Consider the following 23,595-nt stretch of genomic DNA (forward strand, 5'->3'; position numbering starts at 1 on the left):
TGGAGCCCTTTTTAAAAAATGGCTTCACATTAGCTATCCTCCAGTCATTTGGTACAGAAGCTGATTTAAATGATAGGTTACAAACTACAGTTAGTAGTCCTGCAATTTCACATCTGAGTTCCTTCAGAACTTTTGGGTGAATACCATCTGGTCCTCGTGACCCAGTACATGTTTGATTTACGAACACTGTCACTGCAGATTTGACAAAATGCAAAGAAAGTACCAATGTGAGATTTCTAAAAATAGCTACAGCGCGCGACCCAAGGTCTGGGTCTGAGAGGGACGAGGTGTGAAGCATGCTTTCAGAAGTCTTAAAAGAGCCATATTCAGACACGGAAACTACAGAACCCGAACCACCAAAAAAGAAAATCAACCTTCTTCTGGTGGCATCTGACTCAGATGATGAAAATGAACATGCATCAGTCCACTCTGCTTTGGATATTATCATCATGGATGCATATGCATATCCTCTGGAATAGTGGTTGAAGCATGCAAGGGACATATGAATCTTTAGTGCATCTGGCATGTAAATATCTTGCAGCGTCAGTTACAACAGGGCCATGAGAATGTCTGTTCTCACTTTTAGGTGACATTGTAAACAAGAAGCGGGCAGCATTATCTCCTGCAAATGTAACCAAACTTGTTTGTCTGAGCGATTGGCTGAAGTAGGACTGAGTGGTCTTGTAGGCTCTAAAGTTTTACATTGTTTTATTTTTGAATGCAGGTTTTTTTGTACATAATTCGACATTTGTAAGTTCAGCTTTCATGATAAAGAGTTTGCGCTATAGTACTTATATTAGGTGAATTGAAAATACTACTTCTTTTGTTTTTTACAGTGCAAATATTTGTAATAAAAAACAAACATAAAGTGAGCACTGTATACTTTACATTCTGTGTTGTAATTGAAATCAGTATATTTGAAAATGTAGAAAATATCCAAAAATATTTACATAAATGGTATTCTGTTATCATTTAACAGTGCAATTAATTGTGATTAATTTTTTTAATTGCGTGATTAATCACGATACATTTTTTAAATCACTTGGCAGCCCTAATAAATATATAAGAATTGCTGTTTACCTGCCAAAATGTGGGTTCATGGCTCCATATGTGATGACGTGGAATATGTCTATCAAATTGTGAACTCCATTTTGTATTAGCACCTCCATTTTATATTATGGGTAGAACACGTTTAATCTTGCCCAATGCTAGTTTATTGAATTGAATTCCAAATAGGTGCCCCATCCAGGAAAGTTGCTTGACCACCTCATTGAAGCACCATCACTCAGAAACCATCACAAAGCAAACTGGAGCCATCACTTTTGTGTCTCAGCTTCTGGCTCTGACTCCATCAAACTATGGATTTTCTATACATGGGTGCCAGTATGGCAGGTGGATCTGCAGCATCTCAGCCTGGGGACCTGGAAAAGAAGAGAGACCATACATAAGATTTGGGTACTGCTTTGAGCAGGGGGGACTGACCATTGCCACTTGGAAGCATGACGTGCAGGATTGAAAAGGGCAGGAGGAACTCTGCCCAACTGGTAATGCTGACAAACCTCAGACTTGCAGAAGAGGCAAGATCAGACAAGGGAGGGAGTGCTTCTCAGGACCTCCGTAACTTTTCAAAGAGTTAGAACTCCTGAGTGCCTTCAAGAGTATAGTCGCTGTGGTTAAATTCCTTTGTTAAGCATGTGTACCTTGCTTTCCTGCCATGTTATTCTTGAAAGGGTTAAACTAGAAGCCCAGAGCACCTGCAGCCTATTTGGAGCTCTGGGGGCTCATGTGGAAGCAGCTGGGGGGCTTGGGAAGTCTCAGACATCGATTTTAGGAACTTGTGCAGCAGTGCCTCACATCTCAAAGAAGAATGTCAGACCAGAAGTCTGATTCTGGGAATGTGGTCTACAGCCTCAGAGCTAGAAACATTGACTTAGACTGCCTAGGCCCAGTTGGCTTGGAAGCACTTGGGCCCCAGAATTCAGACTACTCACAACAGACTGGTGTTCCTACAGAAGGGCACTGGATCAGGCTATGACACCATGTATCTAGCTCCCCTGCATGAGCTGTTGACATCACAATCTGCTTGTGATGGGATAGAGTGTCACAGGATAAATGGACTTTTGTTTTAAAATGTAAATATTTAAATTTTAAATCAGCATGCATTCTGTTAATGATTTGGCTCTTAAACACCTTTAAACATTAGCTTTATATTTCACCTTTAAATAAATTAGTTTGTGACACTAGGAAGAGTTCAAAATTAGAAGCTGATGCTCTGTATTTAACTTGCTCCATTTTTCAGTTGTGTTGCAGTTCTGATACCTGTGAGATGTTGTATGCTTAACACACTATAACACTTCACTTTCAGTGCTGCCTACTCCTTCTCTTCTTGAATTTATTCTGCCAAAAAAGAAATATTAAAATTTAAAACAAATAAACTAACAAGAGGCATGTACAACCATAATTTCTGTAAATCCAGTGCACATCAATGACCTTGTAAAACTATAATACGGAATACAATACTTAGATGTGACAGAAGACACTTGAGAGTAGAATATCAGATGTAATTTTGAATGTACTTGCTGTTGTTGATTGGTGGGTTAATATTGCAGACACAATATTCTAATGAAACTTTTATACCAATGGTTTTCATTTTCTACTTTTTATAGAGTAAGGAAAATAATGTATGGTTTTTACACCCAGGAACCATGGGAAGTAGTTCTTATAGGTTATTTTAGCATAACTAAAATACACAATTACATAAGAATAGCCATGCTGGGTCAGACTAATGGTCCATCTAGCCCAGTATCCTGTCTTCTGACAGTGACCAAGGCCAGATGCTTCAGAAGGATTGAATTGAACAGGGCAGTTATCTAGTTTTCCATCCTCTGTCGTCCACTCCCAGCTTCTGGCAATCAGAGGTTTAGGGACAGCTACAACATGGGGGTGTGTCCTTGACCATCTTGGCTAATTGTCATCAATGGAACTATCCTCCATGAACTTACTTATTTCTTTTTTGAACATACTTGTACTTTTGGCCTTCACAAAATCCCCTGGCAACAAGTTCTCAGGTTGACTGTGCGTTGTGTGAAGAAATACTTTCTTATGTTTGTTTTAAACCTGCTGCCTATTAATTTAATTGGGTGACCCCTTGTTCCTGTGTAGGAGGGTAAATATGTGAAGGGGTAAATAACACTTCCTTATTCACTTTCTCCATACCATTCATGTTTTTACAGACTTCTATCATATCCACCCGTAGTCGCCTCTTTTCTAAACTGAACAGTCCCAGTTTTTTTAATCTCGCCTCATAAGGGAGCTGTTCCATACCCCTAATCATTTTTATTGCCCTTCTCTGTACTTTTTCCAGTTCTAGTATATCCTTTATCAGATGACGTGACCACATCTGCACACACTATTCAAGGTGTGGGAATACCGTAGATTTATATAGTGGCATTATGATATTTTCTGTCTTATTTATCCCTTTCTTAATGGTTCTTAACATTCTGTTAGCTTTTTTGACTACCACTGCACATTGAATAGATGGTTTCGGGGAATAATCCACAATGACTCCACAATCTTTCTTGGGTGGCATTTATACCCCATCATTTTGTATGTACAGTTGGGATTATGTTTTCCAATGTGCATTACTTTGTACTTATCAACATTGAATTTCATCTGCTATTTTCTTGCCCAGTCACCCAATTTTGTGAGAACCTTTTGTAACTTTTCACAGTCAGCTTTGGTCTTAACTTGGTATAAGAACCACTTTTTGGTCTGTTTATTTATTTAGGAAGTTTAGCAGGATCACAAATCATTGTCATGTAAATATCAGAGAATGAAAAATAATCATTACAGCCATGAGCTTTTGTATAGAAAAATATTATACAGCAATACAACCATGAGAGCTCTCCATTTTGCACCATAATACCACAGAGTGAGCCTTTCCACACTACCCAGGGCATGTTGTTTCTGGTGATTTGATTAAATTGAGTGACATCTCTGATTACACATTGCCTAGCACAGTGCCTGCTCTTGACGAGAGTCGCTAAATGTTACCATAGTATGAAAATGTTAGAAATAATTTACTGAAACTGGTTGTCAAATAGCATAGAATGTATGTAGCATCAAAATGATTCAACCCTTAAGGCCTTAAATCTAGACTGGAAATGTTTTGTCTGGTTTCACTTTTAAAGAGTGATTTTGTTACTCAGAATAGTACCTTTTTATACACAAGAGTTTGCATCTCTATCCATTTCCATTCTTCCTCAAATATTTTTATCTGCTAGATAGCTTTCCAGTGGATACTGTTGTCACTAATAGTAAACAAAGAAAAATGGACTTATTTTGTTGGTGGGATAAAACTCAGTGCCTAAGAGCATAGGGGATGGTAGGAACCCCTCTGACTTCGGTGGAGGGAATGTCAAGAAGCCTTTCACCCTTAACCTCCTTCTGTCCTGGTAGAAGCTGGCTTGACTAGGGAATCAGATGGGGGAGCATGTTTGGCACCTGTATAGAGATGCAAGGGATTATGGGAACTGGAGAATTAGGAGCCTTTCCATATGCAATTGTACAAATGGCTGCTGAGAAGAAGGGAAGGATGTCTTGAGGTTGGGGTGTCCTGCCTTAATATTTCTTAATGTTCTGCTTAAATATATTCTTTTTGTCTAATAGATCTAAAAGTTTAGTATCAAAAAAATATATTCCAGAAGACTAATTTTAAAAAAAAGAGTGATTATTTTTTTCTGAAAGTTATAAACAGATGGAAAATGGGGTTTAGACTGGAATTTTGACACAATCTTTACTATGACCTAAATAACACTACGTGACATTTTGTATGTTGTGATGAAATTATGAACCCAGCTTTGTCCATTTTACCTGAAGAATTTGTAATTTTATATTGTAAATTGTCAAAAGCCAAACAGTGTGGGCCATGAGGCACTGCAACAATACATAGAATAATATCTACAATTAAAAAGCTTTTGTTGAACCACTGCTTGAGATGATCCAAATGTTCCTAGTATTACTTTTTGGCCCTGTAGCTGTGGATACTGATCCATTCCTTTCTTAGGTGTTGGTTTTATGTTAAAAATCCTCTTTAGGGTCCTAGTCCTGCAAATACTTAGATGTGAAATTAACTTTAGGCATGTGAGTAGTCAGTCTTGCTATTTAAAATTAATGTCAGGGAAAGTACCAGCATTTAAGTTTATTAAATATCTCCCGACACAATAAATCGTGTCTTGAACTGCCCTTTTTGTAATGTTCTGTTATAAGTAATTTCTTATTCTACCGCTTCATTCATGTAAAACTTAGAACAGACTCTGGTCATCTTCGGTCAGTTATTCTTTTGAGAGATTGGGTACTTAAAATATATTTGCCTGAAAAAATCACTAGTGAAACATAACTGAAGATTGACGGACATGGATTCCAAATTTGATGTGGATTCAGCCTGTGAGGATATGGTGCACCCTCTAGCCAACACTCAGAGTAGTATTAGAGGTTTCAGAGTAGCAGCCCTGTTAGTCAGTATTCGCAAAAAGAACAAGGAGTACTTAGAGACTAACAAATTTATTTGAGCGTAAGCTTTCGTGAGCTACAGCTCACTTCATCGAATGTAGTATTAGACTTATTCAGTCCTCAGTTGAGGGGGAAGCTGCTGCGATGCAGGACCAAAGGGAGCTGATGGTTTGGAAGTACTTTGCGTGTGCATCTTTAAAATATTTTCTCTCCCTCCCCTGTTTTCTCCTCCTCAGTTCTCACCATCAGCAAACAAATGTAATTTTAGTCAGTCTCATTACAAACAACACATCCTCTCTCTCGGGTTCATTTTATTCAGTATGAATATTGTTTTTTGTCTGTTTCCTTTATTAAAGCAATGCAGTAGATGAACAAAATGATATATCCCACCTTTCTTTACAGGAATGGTTCTTAGGAAAAGCATTGTATGATGAAGAATCTACAATAATACATCATTATGCCTTTGCTGAAAATCCTACAATCTTTAAATTTCCAGATTTTGCTGCTGGCTGGGCACTTAGCATTCCGCTTGTAAACAAGTAAGAATTTAATTTGTAATCTTTTCTAAAATTGTTTTATTTATAGTTAATTAGTTCATATTTGTAAAGTGCTTTGAAGATATAAAAAGCTATATAAACACTAAGCAATATTATTTTAAGGAGCAATGACTGAGCACAGATTAGTGTTTTACACGAAATTTAAAATACTACTATTTCTTATAAAATGCCTTCCCTCCTCATCCCACATACCGAAACACACAAAAGAAACTTTGCAAACACAAATTATAATAATAAATAATTAAAATTTCATAAATACATATGTGCAGAAATATATTTTTGCATGTAACTTTGTCTCTTTGGTATACACTTTGATTTCACGTACCGTGTGAAGTTTAAAGTCTTATGCACCTTTATGCAGTAAAAGTATATATTCATAAATGGAAAATGTTTAAATATTACAAATGGGAGCACAAATAGGAAGAAAAAGCTTAGATTAGTGAGCAAGGGGCTATCATTAAGCAGCTGCAAGCACAAAATTGTCTCCTTGAATGTTAAAAATGTGATGCTGGATTGCAGGTCCTCTCCTATTGAAGACTTTCTTCTTGGGCAGGCAAAATTGACACTGAGAGGCATCTGCTAAGAACTAGTACTCACAGCAGCAGGCTATGTTCAGATGTTTGCTTTCCATTCCAGATTATTTTATGTAAACATTTTCTGGTTCTAATAAATCCAGAAGTGTGATTTTTTTTGCAGTCAAGAATCCCCAGCCCCCAAATGACTCCCCACCTCTCAAATTCCTGATGAATTAGCTTAATTTTTTTTAAATGTTGAAGGAGGGTTGTATAGTAAAATAACACTGCAAATGTTGTTTTCTAAAAGAATTAGTTCATTTGTAGCCTATTTTGGAATTGTATCTGCTAAATTCCTGCAACTCATGTGTAAACAGCTCATTATCAAGAAGCCCTTAGAAAATGATTTGACATTTCATAGACATAAATAAAATCTCGTTTGTTTAAAAATTGTTGCTGTCTCCATTACATTACTCTTGTTCTTATATTATGAAGTAAGTAAATTTCATTATGTTTATTGTACAGGCTTGCAAACAAGCTGAAAAGTGAACCACTTAAGTCAGACTTTACAATAGATTTAAAACATGAGGTAAGCCATGTTCTATTCCTGTGAGACATGTAAGAAAATAACCTTGTCATTTTCTGTTTAAATGCTGATAAATTGAAGCCTAAATAATAGACTTTTTAAGGTTATTAAAAGTTTTGAACTTTCTGGACCTGTATATTTTTTTCCCTTCCTTTTCAGTGTTATAATATGTAGAATTGTAAAAGTTCTATTATTACAAAATGTAGATGGTACTGCAAGTAAAGCTGAATTTGTATCATGGGGTAGTGTGCAAGAAGGCATCACTTTTTGGAAGTTTGCTAGGGAAAAAAGGAAGAGGTCCCCAGCTCATCAAATAGAAAAGTTTGCATTTTGAGTCTCCTCTTCTATATCCATTAAGGATTGTCTCAGATATCAGACTGCCTCACTGATATTGAATTTCAACCTAGACTAAACTATTATGATGGTTGTTGGCAGCAGGAAGCATTTTAAGAGGCCTGCTTGTGGCTTGTGTGTGTGTATTATTCAGGCAGTACAGCCAAACAGATTTGGGAATTTGTGGAAGTGTGTGTGTGGGCGGGGGGTGAGGGGTGGGGAATGGAAATGCATCACTGTTTTCTGAGAAAGGAAGTTTATATTTGGATGGTTGTCAAGAGTCATTTCCACCATTTCTGGTTTATCCAGAAAGTCCCTCTATTTCTCTCTGATGCAGACCTTCCTGGGGCCATCCTCCTTTGCCACACCCAGACTAGGTTACTGTAACACACTCTAATTGACCCCAAGGCTGTAACAATTGAAATGGCAATCGCTCGCTTGCTTCTTCAAATAGAAGTAAAGGGGTGGTTACACCTGTCCTCCATAAATTACACTGCCTGCAAGTAAATCAAAGGATACAATCAAGTATCTTTAATATTGGTATTATAGAGTCTAAATTATGAAGATGTTAAATATTTGAGCTTAGTTTACGATCCTGCCCTCATGAATCCACTCATTCCTTAATCCCAGTGTATTTAGATTTCAGTGAGGACTGGAGAAGCTGGAGATACAAGGGAGATGTGACAGAAGAGTAATTACCATGTTCTTCTGTTTTGCTTTATCATTGTTGAGGGGAAAAGGAATTGTATTATGCTCATGTACCTTCAGTAAGAGAATCCAAGTCACATCATTTGCCTTAAGTGTTTTTTTTTTTCACCTTTGTGTCTATTAGGTCTAGCTGCTGCCTATTCATTAGTCTTCTTCCTAATACTGTCTACATTCACTTCTCTGCTGTGGCTTTCCAGATGGAACACAGTCTGTCTTACAAATATATGGCTTTTTTTTGTCATAAAGCACACACATTGTGTTCGTTTATGGTTTTCTGCAAGAAGACCTTTTAGAATGGCATTCCATAAAATACCTTTCATTTTCAATGTGAATCTTAGAACTCTGTTTTATCCTCCACATTCAGTGGAGCCCCATGCTTTATTTAATGCACACTAGCCTATGCTGTACTGAATACAAAATTATTTATTTTCTCCTGGGTGTTTCTGTGGCGCTCTCACCATAATATCTGAGTGCTTCACAAACATTAATGAGTTTGTTTTCACAACATTTCTGTGAGATTAGGTGATATTGTCCCCATTAGAATTATTATCCCAATTTTACATCTGGGGAACTGAGGCACATTGAAATTAAGATCCAAGTGCTCACTAATTTTTGGAGCCCAACTTGAGACACGTAGGTCCTTTATTTTTTGTCTACTTAGCATTTTTATAGCACTTCATTTATTCAAAGCAAGCTTCCAGTCAACTTCAGTTGCAGTTGAGTGCTCACTAATTCTACAAATCTGAAGATCACTTTTAGTGATCAGCAATGAATTATGTTGGTTTAAGTGACTTGCCGGCACTTACAACTTTAATCAAAAATGGATTCTAACATAAGCTGAAGAGTGGTTTAGTTTTCCTTAACCTTACTGTGGCATATGATATGGTTTGGCACACAGGCATTTTGATGAAATTGTCTAGAACTATGCCAAGTTGGTTAGTATGTGCAATGGCTCTGTTTTTGAGAAGTCGCCATTTCAGTGTGCATATTGGTGATAGAACAAGTGCTTGGAGGTACCAGAAGAACAGCCTCTTGCAAGCATTATCGCCAATGGAGAGAGTCCAGCAGAGGGCAACAAAAATGATCAGGGGGCTGGGACACATGACTTATGAGGAGAGGCTGAGGGAACCGGTCTTGTTTAGTCTGCAGAAGAGAAGAGTGAAGGGGGATTTGATAGCAGCCTTCAACTACCTGAAGGGGGGTTCCAAAGAGGATGGAGCTTGGCAGTTCTCAGTGGTAGCAGATGATAGAACAAGGAATAATGGTCTCAAGTTGCAGTGTGGGAGGTCTAGGTTGGATATTAGGAAACTCTATTTCACTAGGAGGGTGGTGAAGCACTGGAATGGGTTACCTAGGGAGGTGATGGACTCTCCATCCTTAGAGGTTTTTAAGGCCAGGCTTGACAAAGCCCTGGCTGGGATGATTTAATTGGTGTTGGTTCTGCTTTGAGCAGGGGGTTGGACACTAGATGGCCTCCTGAGGTCTCTCCCAATTCTAATCGTCTATGATTCTATGATCATAATGCATACATTCAAAGGAGACGAATCAAGATTACACAGGCAAACTTAATCCTGGCTTTTCCTATGCTTGACTTGGCAACCTAAGGTAGATTTTTAAAATAATTTTCAAAGTGTTTTTTTTTAAAAGCAACTGAGACAGAAATTCCATCATGTGGAACCATATTGCTCCCCAGGTTGGGTCATCATTTGGTTTAGGACTTTAGGTTCACCTCTACCACTAGAGCTGAAAGAGTAACTGATAGCAGCAGGAAACTGTTATCCTCTGTGTGTATCAGTCACTAGAGGAGGGCCGTGAGACACCTTGCCAGCAGGTTTCATAGCTATCTGCTGAAAGAGGAGTGGAGAGACTAAGTTCTGTAGGAGTTTTCTCTTGTAGTTGTAGACACTTCTGCTCCTGTGCCCCTACCTGTCTTTGTCTCCCTCTGTTACTATATATGCCTGCAACTTCTGGCTTCTGCTTCTGTCCACCACCCCCGGCTCCTGATGCTAACCTCCACCTCTCGTTCTATCCAAATCTTCCCACCCAATCCTGAATCCTGCTCACCTCTGTCCCTGCTCCTGTCAAAGTCCTCCTGCCCCACCCTGGATCCTGCTCACCTCCGTCCCTGGCCCAAATCCTCTTTCCTGACCCTGGATCCTGCTCACCTCCGCCTCTGCTCATATCCAAATCCCCCCATCCCAGCTTCTGCTCCTGTTCATCCCCCACCCTATCCCATCTCCTATTGCCTTCTCCTTCTGCACCTATCCATGCCCCACCCGTATCAGTTCCTGACCCTTCCTCCCCTCTATTGCTTCCTAGCTTCTAGCTCCTGCAACACCCCCAGATGTCAGGAGGAGTATTTGCAGGGAAAATTCTGCTATCCTCCTGCATTCCCAAGATAGAGCATTATTCAGTGCAGACAGTATATTAGGAGAATTTAGCTATCAAAAGTCTCCACTGAATATGTGCAAACCGAGGGTTGGTTTTTTGTTTGTTTTTTAAGGTTTTGTAACTTGGCCAAATTTGTGAGATTTCTCATGGGGGTGGCCAAAGATATCAGAGCAACCCTCCTGCCAAAATCAAGTGTCTGCTTCAAAACATGGAGGTGCTGGAGCTTCTCAGTGAAGTAGTTCAGCATTTAAGGCCAGAAGGGATCACCAGATCATCTAGTCTGATCTCCTGTGTATTTCAGGATACCAATGTCACCCTCACAACTGACAACAACTGAAACTAGTCCAAAGTATTACAGCCTATAGGAGACTATGTGCCACAGGCAGAGAATAAGAGGGATTGAGGTGCACAGTACTTGAGGCCCCCGTAATGGCAGGGAAATGAGTAAGTGAGATATACCCAGATAATCCTGACAAGTGACATGCACCCACATGCTGCAGAGAAAGGTGAAAACCCTACAAGGTCACTGTGAATCTGACCTCGGGGGAAATTCCTTCCTGACCCCACATATTGCAATCAGTTATACTGTGAGCATGTGAGCAAAGAAAGAATTTGAAAGAATTTTTTTAATTATAGCAGAAACATATTTCCCTCTCCTTTTGTTCTCTGAAACATCTGAACCATTTTAGCTGAAACTTTCAAAAAGGAGGGAGGGAAGGAATCAGCCTGATGCAGACATCCAGCATAGAAAATTTCATCTCATACAGTTAGTTGAAGTTAATAGCAACTGAAAACAGGGACTTAAAATGGGAAATGTCAAGTAACCTTAACTAGAGGTGGTGCTAACAGCTCCACATATAATAATTTATAACATGGAGCATAATTAATTCAAGATACGCTGAGAGAAGATGAACTTTTGTCTTTACTTCAGACGTTGTCCTTGTGTTACTTTTTCTTTCTTTAAAGACGTTTGTTAGCATTCTGGTAATCTTTCAGTTTACAATAGACAAAAGGATCTTTCAGTACACTTCCATGGTAGTTTCGTGTTCATTCTGGAGTATTTTAAATTATCATCAGAGAACAGGTCCATTTTAAAATCTATTTATTGTTGACATTAGAACAAACAGAATTAAGCATTCCATATCACAAAAATTAATTGCAAAGAACAACACAAAAAATAAACTTTATCTTATATTTAAGAGTAGGTGCAGATAAATTTATTCAGTCCCCTTCCTTCCTCCTGTACCCTGGCTTTTTTTGTTATGTATTTACACTTACAATTTTTTGGCAATTTGGAGTGCCTGGAGCTAATTATTTTTAAAACTTTCAAGATATGGCAGAGAGGTTTTTTTTAAGTAAAAATTGTGGTTTGATTTTAAAATCAAAATGCAAAGTAAATAAACTAGTTAATCAATTCATACACACAGTCTCTGCAGAATCCTCTTTATTTCCCTGTTTCTTCTGTCATGTTTTATTAATTTGCTTTATAACAATGATTTCTGAGTATATTACGAAAACTGTTGTTTAATTCCATTACTCATTACTACTTATGTTGTATATTTTGATAGATTGCATTATATATTTGGCAGAAAGGCAATGGTCCACATCTTACTCCAGTGCCTGAGTTTTGTACGGATGACTTGAACGCATATAAGGCTGTTAACTGTGCCACAATGTTCAGTAACTTCCTACCGGTTTGCGTAAGTATCATATTTTAAATTATACTTACAAGCTAGAGAGAGCATTGTTATTACAAAGGCTGAAACTTGACTTACAGAAAATCTCAGGGATCTGGAGAAAATATTTTTACCAAATTAAGGGGAAAAAATATCACATTTGGAGTACCATTCTCCTACTGTTTCTTACATGCTCAGCCCTCTATTACACATTGTATTTCTTATAGACATGATTGATCTATCTAAGGTACTCATGTTCCCCCAGTACCAGAGTATCTGAGCACCTCACAGTCTTTAATGTATTTTGCCTCACAACATCGCTGTGGGCAGGGGAAGTGCTATTTTACCCATTTTATGAATGGAAAAGTGACTTGCCCAACATCACACAGGAAGTCTGTTAGACTCCAGTCTTCCAGATCCCATACTAGTGCTCTAACCATTGGATTGTTCTTCCTGTCTGTTAAATAGATAGTTCCATATCATGTACCCTTCAATAGGAATTGAAAACACAATACCTAGTAAGATTATTACCTGTCCTCATTTTTATTTATAGAAGCTGTTTGATGAAAGTATTGCATGCACTATTTAATTATTTGTCCTGGTGACCCTTTTTCTTTAAATGTAAAGTGATGGCAATGCTGTTAGTAATTCTACTCCTTTTGCCTAGTCCCTTTAACTATGTTGAATAATTTATTATATTTTATTGGTGTTCTGCCATGGTAAGTGATATGTTTTCAGTTTCCTTTTTAGAATCCTTAGAACTATCAGTGTGGGTCAGTGGCTAGAGCAGTGGACCATGGCTCAGGAGTCCTGGGTTGTATTCTCAGCTCTGCTACTGGCTTGCAGAGTGGCCTTGGGCAAGTCACTTCACTTGCTGTGCCACTGTTTCCTTATCTGTAAATGGGAATAATGATACTTACCTCCTTTGTAAAGCACGTTGAGATCTACGGATGAAGATCAGTATATAAGAATTAGGTAGTGGGGGTATTAATTTGAATGTAGTGCACTAAGGTAGGATTACAAACCCTTGTGTTCCCCACAACAAATGTGAGCTAAACAGATAATAGCAAACCTAGAAAAAAATTAAATAAAATCTTGGAGCTAAGAAGACACACACATGAACTTTTTGTCAAGCATTTAGCATGTATAGCAAAAGACGATAGAGCTAGGAGAAACTGCTGTGAGAGAAAACCAAGTGTGACACTCTGTGCCCCATATTCACCATGGTGATATAATTATGATATGTTTTGTACAAATAATGCCTTGTAAGGTATCATTTTAAAATTTTAAATCTGAACATAGAATCATAGAATATCAGGGTTGGAAGGGACCCCACAAGGTCATCTAGTCCAACCCCCTGCTCGAAGCAGGACCAATTCCCAGTTAAATCATCCCAGCCAGGGCTTTGTCAAGCCTGACCTTAAAAACCTCTAAGGAAGGAGATTCTACCACCTCCCTAGGTAACGCATTCCAGTGTTTCACCACCCTCTTAGTGAAAAAGTTTTTCCTAATATCCAATCTAAACCTCCCCCACTGCAACTTGCAACATTAAGTTTTATGTGCTATCATTGTATATGAAGTTATTAAATTTTCCTATGTATGTGCCACTGAAACATGTTGTGAGGTTGGGAACACCCACAAGCAACCTTTCACGTACAACAAAACAATAAAGCCAAACAACACTGATGGCCCATCAAGGAGAATACACTCACAAGGATTAGCCCAGGAACTGTGTGCAATGGAAACCTTTCAGAGATGGCACATAGCCAAGGGAGACTGTTTGACTCATGTCACAGCAAAAGATCTTTCCAGCAAGCTGAAAGAAGATACAAAAGGGGGAAGTGACCTCACTTGACCTCACTCCCTTTACAACACAACACCTGGAAACACCTTAGGAAGAGGGGTCCAGGCAGGACAGAAGAATTCCAGCCTGTGTATGCAAAAGCTATAACTTGCTTGTGCTAGCTAACAGGATGAGACACCGCTTGATTCAAATCCTATCTAATTTATAAGGCCTAGATTGCATTTCTGTTTATTTCTTAGGTAATCTGCTTTGATCTGTACGCTCACTAATAATCACTTAAAATCTATCTTTCTGCAGTTAATGAATTTGTTTTATATTTTTTATCTAAAACAGTGTGTTTTGCTAGAAGTGCTTAAGGAATATGCTCAGGATCAAAAACTGGTGCATTGTCCTCTCCACATTGGGGCAGGGGCGGACTGGGAAATAAACGTACAGGTCAGGCTTTTGACCAGGACAAGACAGTACACCTCTGGGGTGGATAAGGAATTGGTTAAAGGGGAGACTACAGCAGGTCCTACTGAAAGGTGAACTGTCAGGCTGGAGGGAGGTTACCGGTGGAGTTCCTCAAGGATCAGTTTCGGGACCAATCTTATTTAATCTTTTTATTACTGACCTCGGCACAAAAAGTGGGAGTGTGCTAATAAAGTTTGCAGATGATACAAAGCTGGGAGGTATTGCCAATTTAGCGAAGGACCGGGATATCATACAGGAGGATCTGGATGACCTTGTAAACTGGAGTAATAGTAATAGGATGAAATTTAATAGTGAGAAGTGTAAGGTCATGCATTTAGGGATTAATAACAAGAATTTTAGTTATAAGCTGGGGACGCATCAATTAGAAGTAACAAAGGAGGAGAAGGACCTTGGAGTATTGATTGATCATAGAATGACTGTGAGCCGCCAATGTGATATGGCTGTAAAAAAGCTAATGCGTCTTGGGATGCATCAGGAGAGGTATTTCCAGTAGGGATAAGGAGGTTTTAGTACCGTTATACAAGGCACTGTGAGACCTCACCTGGGATACTGTGTGCAGTTCTGGTCTCCCATGTTTAAGAAGGACGAATTCAAACTGGAACAGGTACAGAGAAGGGCTACTAGGATGATCCGAGGAATGGAAAACTTGTCTTATGAAAGGAGACTCAAGGAGCTTGGCTTGTTTAGCCTAATTAAAAGGAGGTTGAGGGGAGATGTGATTGCTCTCTATAAATATATCAGAGAGATAAATACCGGAGAGGGAGAGGAATTATTTAAGATCAGTACCAATGTGGACACAAGAATAAATGGATATAAACTGGCCACCAGGAAGTTTAGACTTGAAATTAGACGAAGGTTTCTAACCATCAGAGGAATGAAGTTTTGGAATAGCCTTCCAAGGGAAGCAGTGGGGGCAAAAGATCTATCTGGCTTTAAGATTAAACTCGATAAGTTTATGGAGGAGATGGTATATGGGGTAACGTGATTTTGGTAATTAAATATTCATGGTAAATAGGCCTAATGGCCTATGATGGGATGTTAGATGGGGTGGGATCTGAGTTACCCAGGAAAGAATTTTCTGTAGTATCTGGCAGGTGAATCTTGCCCATATGCTCAGGGTTTAGCTGATTGCCATATTTGGGGTCGGGAAGGAATTTTCCTCCAGGGCAGATTGGAAGAGGCCCTGGAGGTTTTTCGCCTTTCTCTGTAGCATGGGACAGGGGTCAGTTGCTGGAGGATTCTCTGCTCCTTGAAGTCTTTAAACCATGATTTGAGGACTTCAATAGCTCAGACATAGGTGAGAGGTTTTTCGCAGGAGTGGGTGGGTGAAATTCTGTGGCCTGCGTTGTGCAGGAGGTCAGACTAGATGATCATAATGGTCCCTTCTGACCTTAGTATCTATGAATCTAAGCTGTGGAGCTGGGGGAGAAGCCTCCATGTAACTGCAGCTGGGTGTGTCCCTGCCTGTGTAAAGGTTTGTGTAAGTGCAGGACCAGGAGTGGTCTGCAGCTTGTCACAGCCTTCACAGTGAGAGGGGGCCCAGATTGGCATGTCAGAGGGCTCAGTTCCAGGTTGCACCCCGGAGGGGCTCGTCACACCATTTCTTGTGCTTGAGGGGAGCAGTGCTTTGCATCTCGGCAATAATCTGTGACAGTTCAGACGTGATTAACTGTGGTCCTTGAGGATTGTCTACTCTGGGAAGATAGCACAGAGCTTGCATCCCATGGTAAGGGCGGGCCTAATGTGGCATTAAACCATCTTTGTGACCTCCAGAGTCCTAAGGCCGGTCTATGTAATGGCAGCTTCCTATAGCTGTCCTATAAGCTGCAGCTCCCTATGCCCATACTTCTGAGGTGGTCCTTGGAAGGCAGCTTTATGTCTATCTTCCACAGTTCATGTGTTGGAAGAATTCTCCCCCAAGCAGATCCAGGGCTTTTAGGGATCCTTTACATTGCTCTGGCCCTCCTACCTGTATAAAGGGGCTGGAGCTGGGTGATGTTCTCACCCTGTCTGTTTGAGCAGGACAGTAGGAGTTTGGAGACCAGTCCTTCTTTACTCAGCACCTTTATTGACTCACTGTGTGACTTCAACCTCTCTGTCCCTTAGTTTCACTGTCTGGAAAATAGGGTCAATAATCATCAATTTTCTGTATGAAGCACTTTGATTCTTTCAGTACAAAGGTGCTGTATAATTACAAAGTAGTATTAGTAAGGCATTTTTTAATTAGAAAAGAAAGTGATTGTACTACCATATTGTTTAATGTCTAGTGAGATAAAATCCTGACATCTACCTCAGAACTCATTACTTTCAGATAGCTTTTCACCACAAATCTCCACTTCAGTGATTTCTTCTCTCACTCTGGCATGTGATCCTTTAAAAACAAATGCAAATAGTGAAAAATCCCAAAGCACCTAAAACAAAATATCATAGAGAAAAATGTATGAAAACATTTTTATTGCTTTTCTTGTACTGCCCTTTGTCAGCGTTTGTCTAATTTAGATTTTAAATTATTGGAAACAGGTGTGCTTTAAAGTGCTTTGCACTTCAATAACTATAAAAATGTGTTAATTATTGTCTGTATGTCAATGAATGCAGCATAACTTTATGAATATTGCTTACACCAAAACAGTTTTTTCTGATATGTAATCCTTTTTAAATTTCTGCTTCCCAACATTGGGGGAGGGATAGCTTAGTGGTTTGAGCATTGGCCTGCTAAACCTTGGGTTGTGAGTTCAAGCCTCCAGGGGGCCATTTAGGAATCCGGGGCAAAAACTGGGAATTGGTCCTGCTTTGAGCAGGGGGTTGGACTAGATGACCTCCGGAGGTCCCTTCCAACCCTGAGATTCTATGATCCTGCAGTTTCTGCATCCTACATTACAACAATTATTTTGTTACAAAGATGACCAAACGTGTGACATTTTATCAGGGTTAGTACCCGAATTCCTCCTATTCATTTTCTTAATGATTTGTGTTTCTGACTCCAGCTATAATACTACAACATCTGAAAACAATCATTGGACAATGTTATTTCAGTCATTTGAAAGTACTGATGCCATATCTTGACAGGTAGAAAATGTATTTTGAACTGTACTACTTAGCACTGTACATTCTGCAATGCAAAGGTATTTTCTGTTTTATTTCCAAAACATACATGTGTATACAATGTAAAGTTAAAAGCAGTGCCTGCAATTACATCATTCATTTTTCCATTTCCTTATAGGGAGACCCAGTGAAGAAAGAGGATATCTTTGTTGCTGTAAAAACATGCCGAAAATTTCACAGAGACAGAAGTAAGTTCTTAATTTTTCAAGACTGAAGCTGTATGTCGCACAGGTTAATGAAATTACCTTAATAGTTAATCAGCAAGCTAACATACTAGAATAAGTGTTTATTGTATGTAGTTCCCATAACTAACTATAACTTTAACTTATAACTTTAACTGTTTGTGAAATCTCCAGGAAAATATAAAAGCTGAATAGTTTCAGTTTTCAGAATTTAACAAGATCCCCAAACTGACCCACCTTAATCCATTTATAATCTGCTTAACTATTTCATGATTTAAAAATGCCAAGTTTAAAAAATATTCCTTCAATCCCAAGTGGCCCAAACAAATGCACTGCACTCTTTCATTTCTCCCTGAATGTCACGAAGCCTTCACACTGTTGATATTCAGGGAACATTCAGAATGCCATCATTATAAATTATTGTGGCTATGTGGAAACGTAGCTATTTGCTGAGGAAAGAATTACATAGTGTTTCATTTTTATCCAAACTGTTTCTACTTCATGTTACTTTATTTAGGTTAACATTATCATTCTATGAAAAATAATAATTACTTGAAAAAAATTACCTAACACGAATATCTTGCATTCTTATCCAAACGACCATCTTCCTTTCATATTAATGGCTTCAGATTAAGTAAAATATATTTTACTTTTATACCAGGGTGTCTTATAAAAAACTTAATTCAAATAAACCAACAATTCCAAATAAACTCTGTGTAATAATTTGGGAAATAGCAATCTGGTTAGCTGTCTTGCTCCCTCCCCCAATAACAGGGGTTTGTCAAGCTCATTGCTAGGTGATCTATTTAGGTTCCAGACAAATAGCTGTTACAGGGAGGATCAAATCACTCTCAGGTTGAAGCTAATTAAGGTAGCCTGCCTAAATTAGTAGTTGTTAGGTAATAGCCAGTATTTTCTACCCCCAACATAGGGTTACATGAAACAGTCCAGTACAATTCAGGATGACACAGCTATTTAATTTACTATTTTAATGACAAATTTAGAATTAAATAATATGATTTGTCAGGATTAAACATACGACTCCTAACCAATGGAATATATGTGTGTGTGATCTTTCAGATGACAGTGTTGTTTAACCTACGGTTGTCTCAGGTATTTGAGCAACTGCTTTGTAGGAGTTGTTTTTAAATAGGTTCTGTCCACACACTTCTGTACTCTTACATGCGCAACCAGTCATCTGCTGGAGTTAAAAACAAGTGCAAGAATTCTATGGTAGAGACATCCTTCTGGTAATAAAAAATATGGGAAAAGAAAACAAAACCAAAAAGACAGATACTTATGCAGGATGGTTGTCACAATTCTTGTGGTTTCATTCAGCCTCAAGAATCTGTTACATGGTTGAAAAGATTAGCCATTGGTCCTACTGACTTCGATGATTAATGTTGACACACTTGCTGGCTGCCTAGAGGTTACTTGCTTGAAGATGCTGAATCTTAAATGTTGCATGTTGCTGGATTCCTACCCATTGGTGGGCTTGCTGGGACAATGGAGGAAGCATAGGCCTCTTAGTCAGTCATTGCATAGCCAGAGGCTAGCAGCCATGACAACAGCCATTGCAGGCAAACAAGCCAGAAGCCAGTAGCAGGTCATCTTCCTAATGTTCAGTTTTTGAAGCTGGTGGTCTGACTGGTCCCGACACCTCCTCCTCCTCTCCCACCCCACCCCCGCCAACGCCCCCGCCCACACACTTTGGAACTCTTCTCAGGAGCTTCTCTCCTGTTCTGAGGCCATTGGCATTACCTAGTAGGGGCGGATTAGGTCACCTTTATGCAAACAAAGTGCCTCCCCATTCTAGTAATTTCAAGTTCAGGAAAGTCCACAGATACAGACTAACACGGCTGGTACTCTGAAACACAGATGCAAAGTTTATTCACTGACTTGGTCAGCAAGTTTAGGTGTATTTTGAGACATTTGAGGTCATGGGTCAGTTTACAGGCATTATTCGACTATCCTAAAAAGCCCTGACTCAAAAATAATTTTAAAAAAGCAAAGCTAGCAAAAAGTTGGAAGTAAAATCAAAGGAATAGACCAATCATACATTTACTCAGCCATGAGGGGGATGGGTTCTGTTTACAGACATTCTTATAACTTAACCTTTATATTTTGGCTCTTATCCCCTCAACTTTTGAATAGTATCTTGTTGACACACACAATCTGTGCGAAAGGTTGGACTTCAACTCAGTCAGAGTAAAAAAGTCTTTTGCTCCTAAAATCACAATTTTGGGGTTCAGGTTTTTTAATGCAAGTCTGTGTGCCTCACCCCCTGTGAGTTAGGTAAAGTTTATTGATGTTGCTAATTTGTTATTCTGTCAGAATTATGTGACTATAGTAATTGTTGCTGTTGGCATGTATTCTATAGGAAAACAGTATATTTATTAAAAAGAAGAATTTAGATTTTAGAAATGAGATTTTTCCCCAGTTAATCTCTCTTTTTTCTTACTGTATGATGTTGACCTCCCAGGAATTAAGATGGGGGCGCAAAAGTCATGCATGGTGAATTATTCTTTGAGAAGACCATAATGGGGGGGTTGAATAAGAGGGAACTGTGAAGTGCAATTCATATTATATGAAGAAAGGACAGAAGTGGTGAAGGGAGCACCCATTATTAAATATTTACCATTTGAGCACAAATTATTTTAATAGTTTAGGGTGATATATATTATATTAGAGCTAAAAAAAGGAACCAAAGGCTTTAAAGGCTGGGAGACATGAATGCACAGTATAAACATCCTTCAAGGAACACATGTTGAAGACGGAGGAAAATTCTTGAACTTTCCTCACAGCTTCCAGTGTTACACAGTGAAGGATAAGCTCACCCAAGAATGTGAAAGATTAATGGATTCCAGCTTCAGAAAGCTCCTTTTTTCCAGTAAGTCATTTTTTTATTATACGCCAAAAGCTACAATAATGGAACATTAAGGCTGAGAATTTAATTACATGTAACTGAGGGCATTTAAAATTAAGAATTTACCACAACTTTAACTCTCCCTTTTGCATGTATGCATTTTATGATCACATTAAAAGAATAAAATGTACCTCCAAGGTTTTAGAAAGAGGCGCAATTCAAATATAAACCAGGAGCACAGAGTTGAGTTAGAATCATAGAATATTAGGGTTGGAAGAGACCTCAGGAGGTCATCTCATCCAATCCCCTATTTAAAGCAGGACCAACACCAACTAACTCATCCCAGCCAAGGCTTTGTCAAGCCGGGCCTTAAAAATCTCTCAGGATGGAGATTCCACCACCTCCCTAGGTAACCCATTCCAGTGCTTCACCACCCTCCTAGTGATATAGTGTTTCCTGATATCCAACTAGACCTCCGCCACTGCAACTTGAGACCATTGCTTCTTGTTCTGTCATCTGCCACCACTGAGAACAGCTGAGCTCCATCCTCTTTGGAACCCCCTTTCTGGTAATTGAAGGCTGCTATCAAATCCCGCTTCACTCTTCTCTTCTGCAGACTAAACAAGCCCAGTTCCCTCAGCCTCTCCTCATAAGTCATGTGCCCCAACCCCATAATAATTTTCATTGCCCTCTGCTGGACATTCTCTAATTTGTCCACATCCCTCCTGTAGTGAGGGGACCAAAACTGGACGCAGTACTCCAGGTGCAGCCTCACCAGTGCCAAATAGAGGGGAATAATCACTTCCCTTGGTTTGCTAGCAATGCTCCTACTAATACAGCCCAATATGCCACTAGCCTTCTTGGCAACAAGGGCACACTGCTGACTCACATCCAGCTTCTCGTCCACTGTAATCCCCAGGTCCTTTTCTGCAGAACTGCTGCTTAGACAGTCGGTCCCCAGCCTGTAGCGGCACATGGGATTCTTCCTTCCTAAGTGCAGGACTCTGCACTTGTCATTGTTGAACGTCATCAGATTTCTTTTGGCCCAATCCTCCAATTTGTCTAGGTCACTCTGGACCCTAATCCCTACCCTCCATTGTATCTACCTCTCCCCCCAGTTTAGTGTCATCTGCAAACTTGCTGACGGTGCAATTAATCCCATCATCCAGATCATTAATAAAGATGTTGAACAAAACCAGCCCTAGGACCGACCTCTGGGGCACTCTGCTTGATACCAGCTGCCAACTAGACATCGAGCTGTTGATCACTAAATTTGCTTAAGAACTTTTGGTAAAAATTTGCATTTATAGTTAGAATAAAGTACATTTTCTTTGTATTCATTGCCATATAAAGCAACATTATGCTATGTGGAGTGATCAAGTAGTGAAAGTCACTTTGAAATATGTACAAGGAGGCAGACTTAAGGTGATGGGAACTTCCTGTGTTCAGTGCAATTCAAATCTCAACCTTAATAATGTATTGACATAACTTTTTGCATAAATTTACTTTTGGGGTTTTGCTGCAATTTGCAAAAAAATAAAAACATTTAAAAAAGTGCACCGAAATATTTTTAAAAACAGTATCTTCTAGAGCAGAATGTTACTGCATTGGAATCATATCTTCTACAGATCTTAAAGCTTTGTTCATTTTTGTTCACCAATTCTCTCCATTCTTAAACAGCAGTTATCTTTTTGTGCACTTTAATTCTTAAACTGATTATTATTCAGGCAAGAATAAGCAACTCTTGTAACTACTTATGTGAACAGAGCATAGTACAGGAAAGCAAACATCAAATCAAGTACGATTGTTCTTTATGAAGAATCCACTTAGCTGTCAAGAGTTTGTAATGTTTCTGTGCCATACAGTACACATTTTCTGGTCAGCCATGAACCCTCCAGTTTCTCAATTAATGTTCTTTCAACAACTATCAATAGTTTTCTTGCGCTGTTGGGGTGCAATGGCAGAAGTGCGGGGTGCCGAAAGGTTGGAGTACAGGGACTTGGGGTGTAGTGACACTGCTGGGGCTGCAGGGGCTTGGGGTACATTGGCAGAGCTGGAGGCACATTGGGGGTTGAGGTGCACTGACAGAGCTGGGGTATGTCATACCTCTTGCCTTCCCTCACTGAAGCCCCAAATCCCTCTCCTCCTATTTTCCCCATTCCCCCACCTTCTAATACCCCTCCCCTTCCAGGAAACATTCACATGTCTATTTTTTTCCCAGAAATTACTTGGATTGCATTCCCCCCCCAAAAAAATTGCCACCCATTACTCACAAATTGTAGAAACCTTCCACCATTCAGTTCAAAACTCCTTTTTGTCATAGGTTAGAATAGATGCATTAACTGAAGGATGAATTCATAGCAAGCCAGAGGACTGTTCATTCATCCAGTCATTAATACCTTAGTTTAACAGTACCAGCAGAAGGAAACCATGTGGCTTTTTGGGGGAGGGGGGGGTGACGGGTCTGGCAGCGCAGCGCCCCTTTGTGGCAGGGGTGGATGGGGTGTCGGGGCCTCACCGCTCTTACTTTCCCACGCCCGTCCTGTAAGGGCATTCCAACGTGGCCTAATGGCCGGTTTCCCTGTGCTCGCCCCTCAGTCGGGGTAGTGGGTCTTAACGGCTTGAGTCCATGGGTCGCCCTGAGTATCGGGCGGTGTGGCCTGACGGCCAGGGTCCACATAAATCGCTCCCTGCATTGGAGCAGTTTTGTGGCCAGAGTCTATACCTTCCCCCTCGCAAGCGGGGTGGTGCGGCCTAGCGGCCAGAGTCTATACCATCCCCCTCGCAAGTGGGGGGTGGTGCGGCCTAGCGGCCAGAGTCTATACCATCCCCCTCACAAGCGGGGGTGGTGCGGCCTAGCGGCTGGACTCTAGATAACTCGCCCCACACGTCA

The 23,595-nt window shown here is 39.7% G+C and overlaps 1 protein-coding gene across 5 annotated transcripts in view; it reads left to right on the top strand.

Annotated features, from left to right (window-relative positions):
- Positions 1-23,595, top strand: part of B3GLCT (beta 3-glucosyltransferase) — a 141,024-nt gene that overhangs the window by 89,472 nt on the left and 27,957 nt on the right. For 4 of the 5 annotated variants that reach the window (XM_073341270.1, XM_073341285.1, XM_073341250.1 and 1 more), the window contains exons 7-10: positions 5,914-6,050; positions 7,106-7,169; positions 12,167-12,298; positions 17,773-17,842. In XM_073341270.1, the coding sequence (XP_073197371.1) occupies positions 5,914-6,050; positions 7,106-7,169; positions 12,167-12,298; positions 17,773-17,842 (403 nt within the window). The remainder of the gene's footprint in view (positions 1-5,913; positions 6,051-7,105; positions 7,170-12,166; positions 12,299-17,772; positions 17,843-23,595) is intronic. The other variant, XM_073341261.1, reaches the window with a different exon arrangement.

This window comes from Lepidochelys kempii, chromosome 1 (genome assembly GCF_965140265.1).
Source record: "Lepidochelys kempii isolate rLepKem1 chromosome 1, rLepKem1.hap2, whole genome shotgun sequence".
Taxonomy (NCBI): domain Eukaryota; kingdom Metazoa; phylum Chordata; order Testudines; family Cheloniidae; genus Lepidochelys; species Lepidochelys kempii.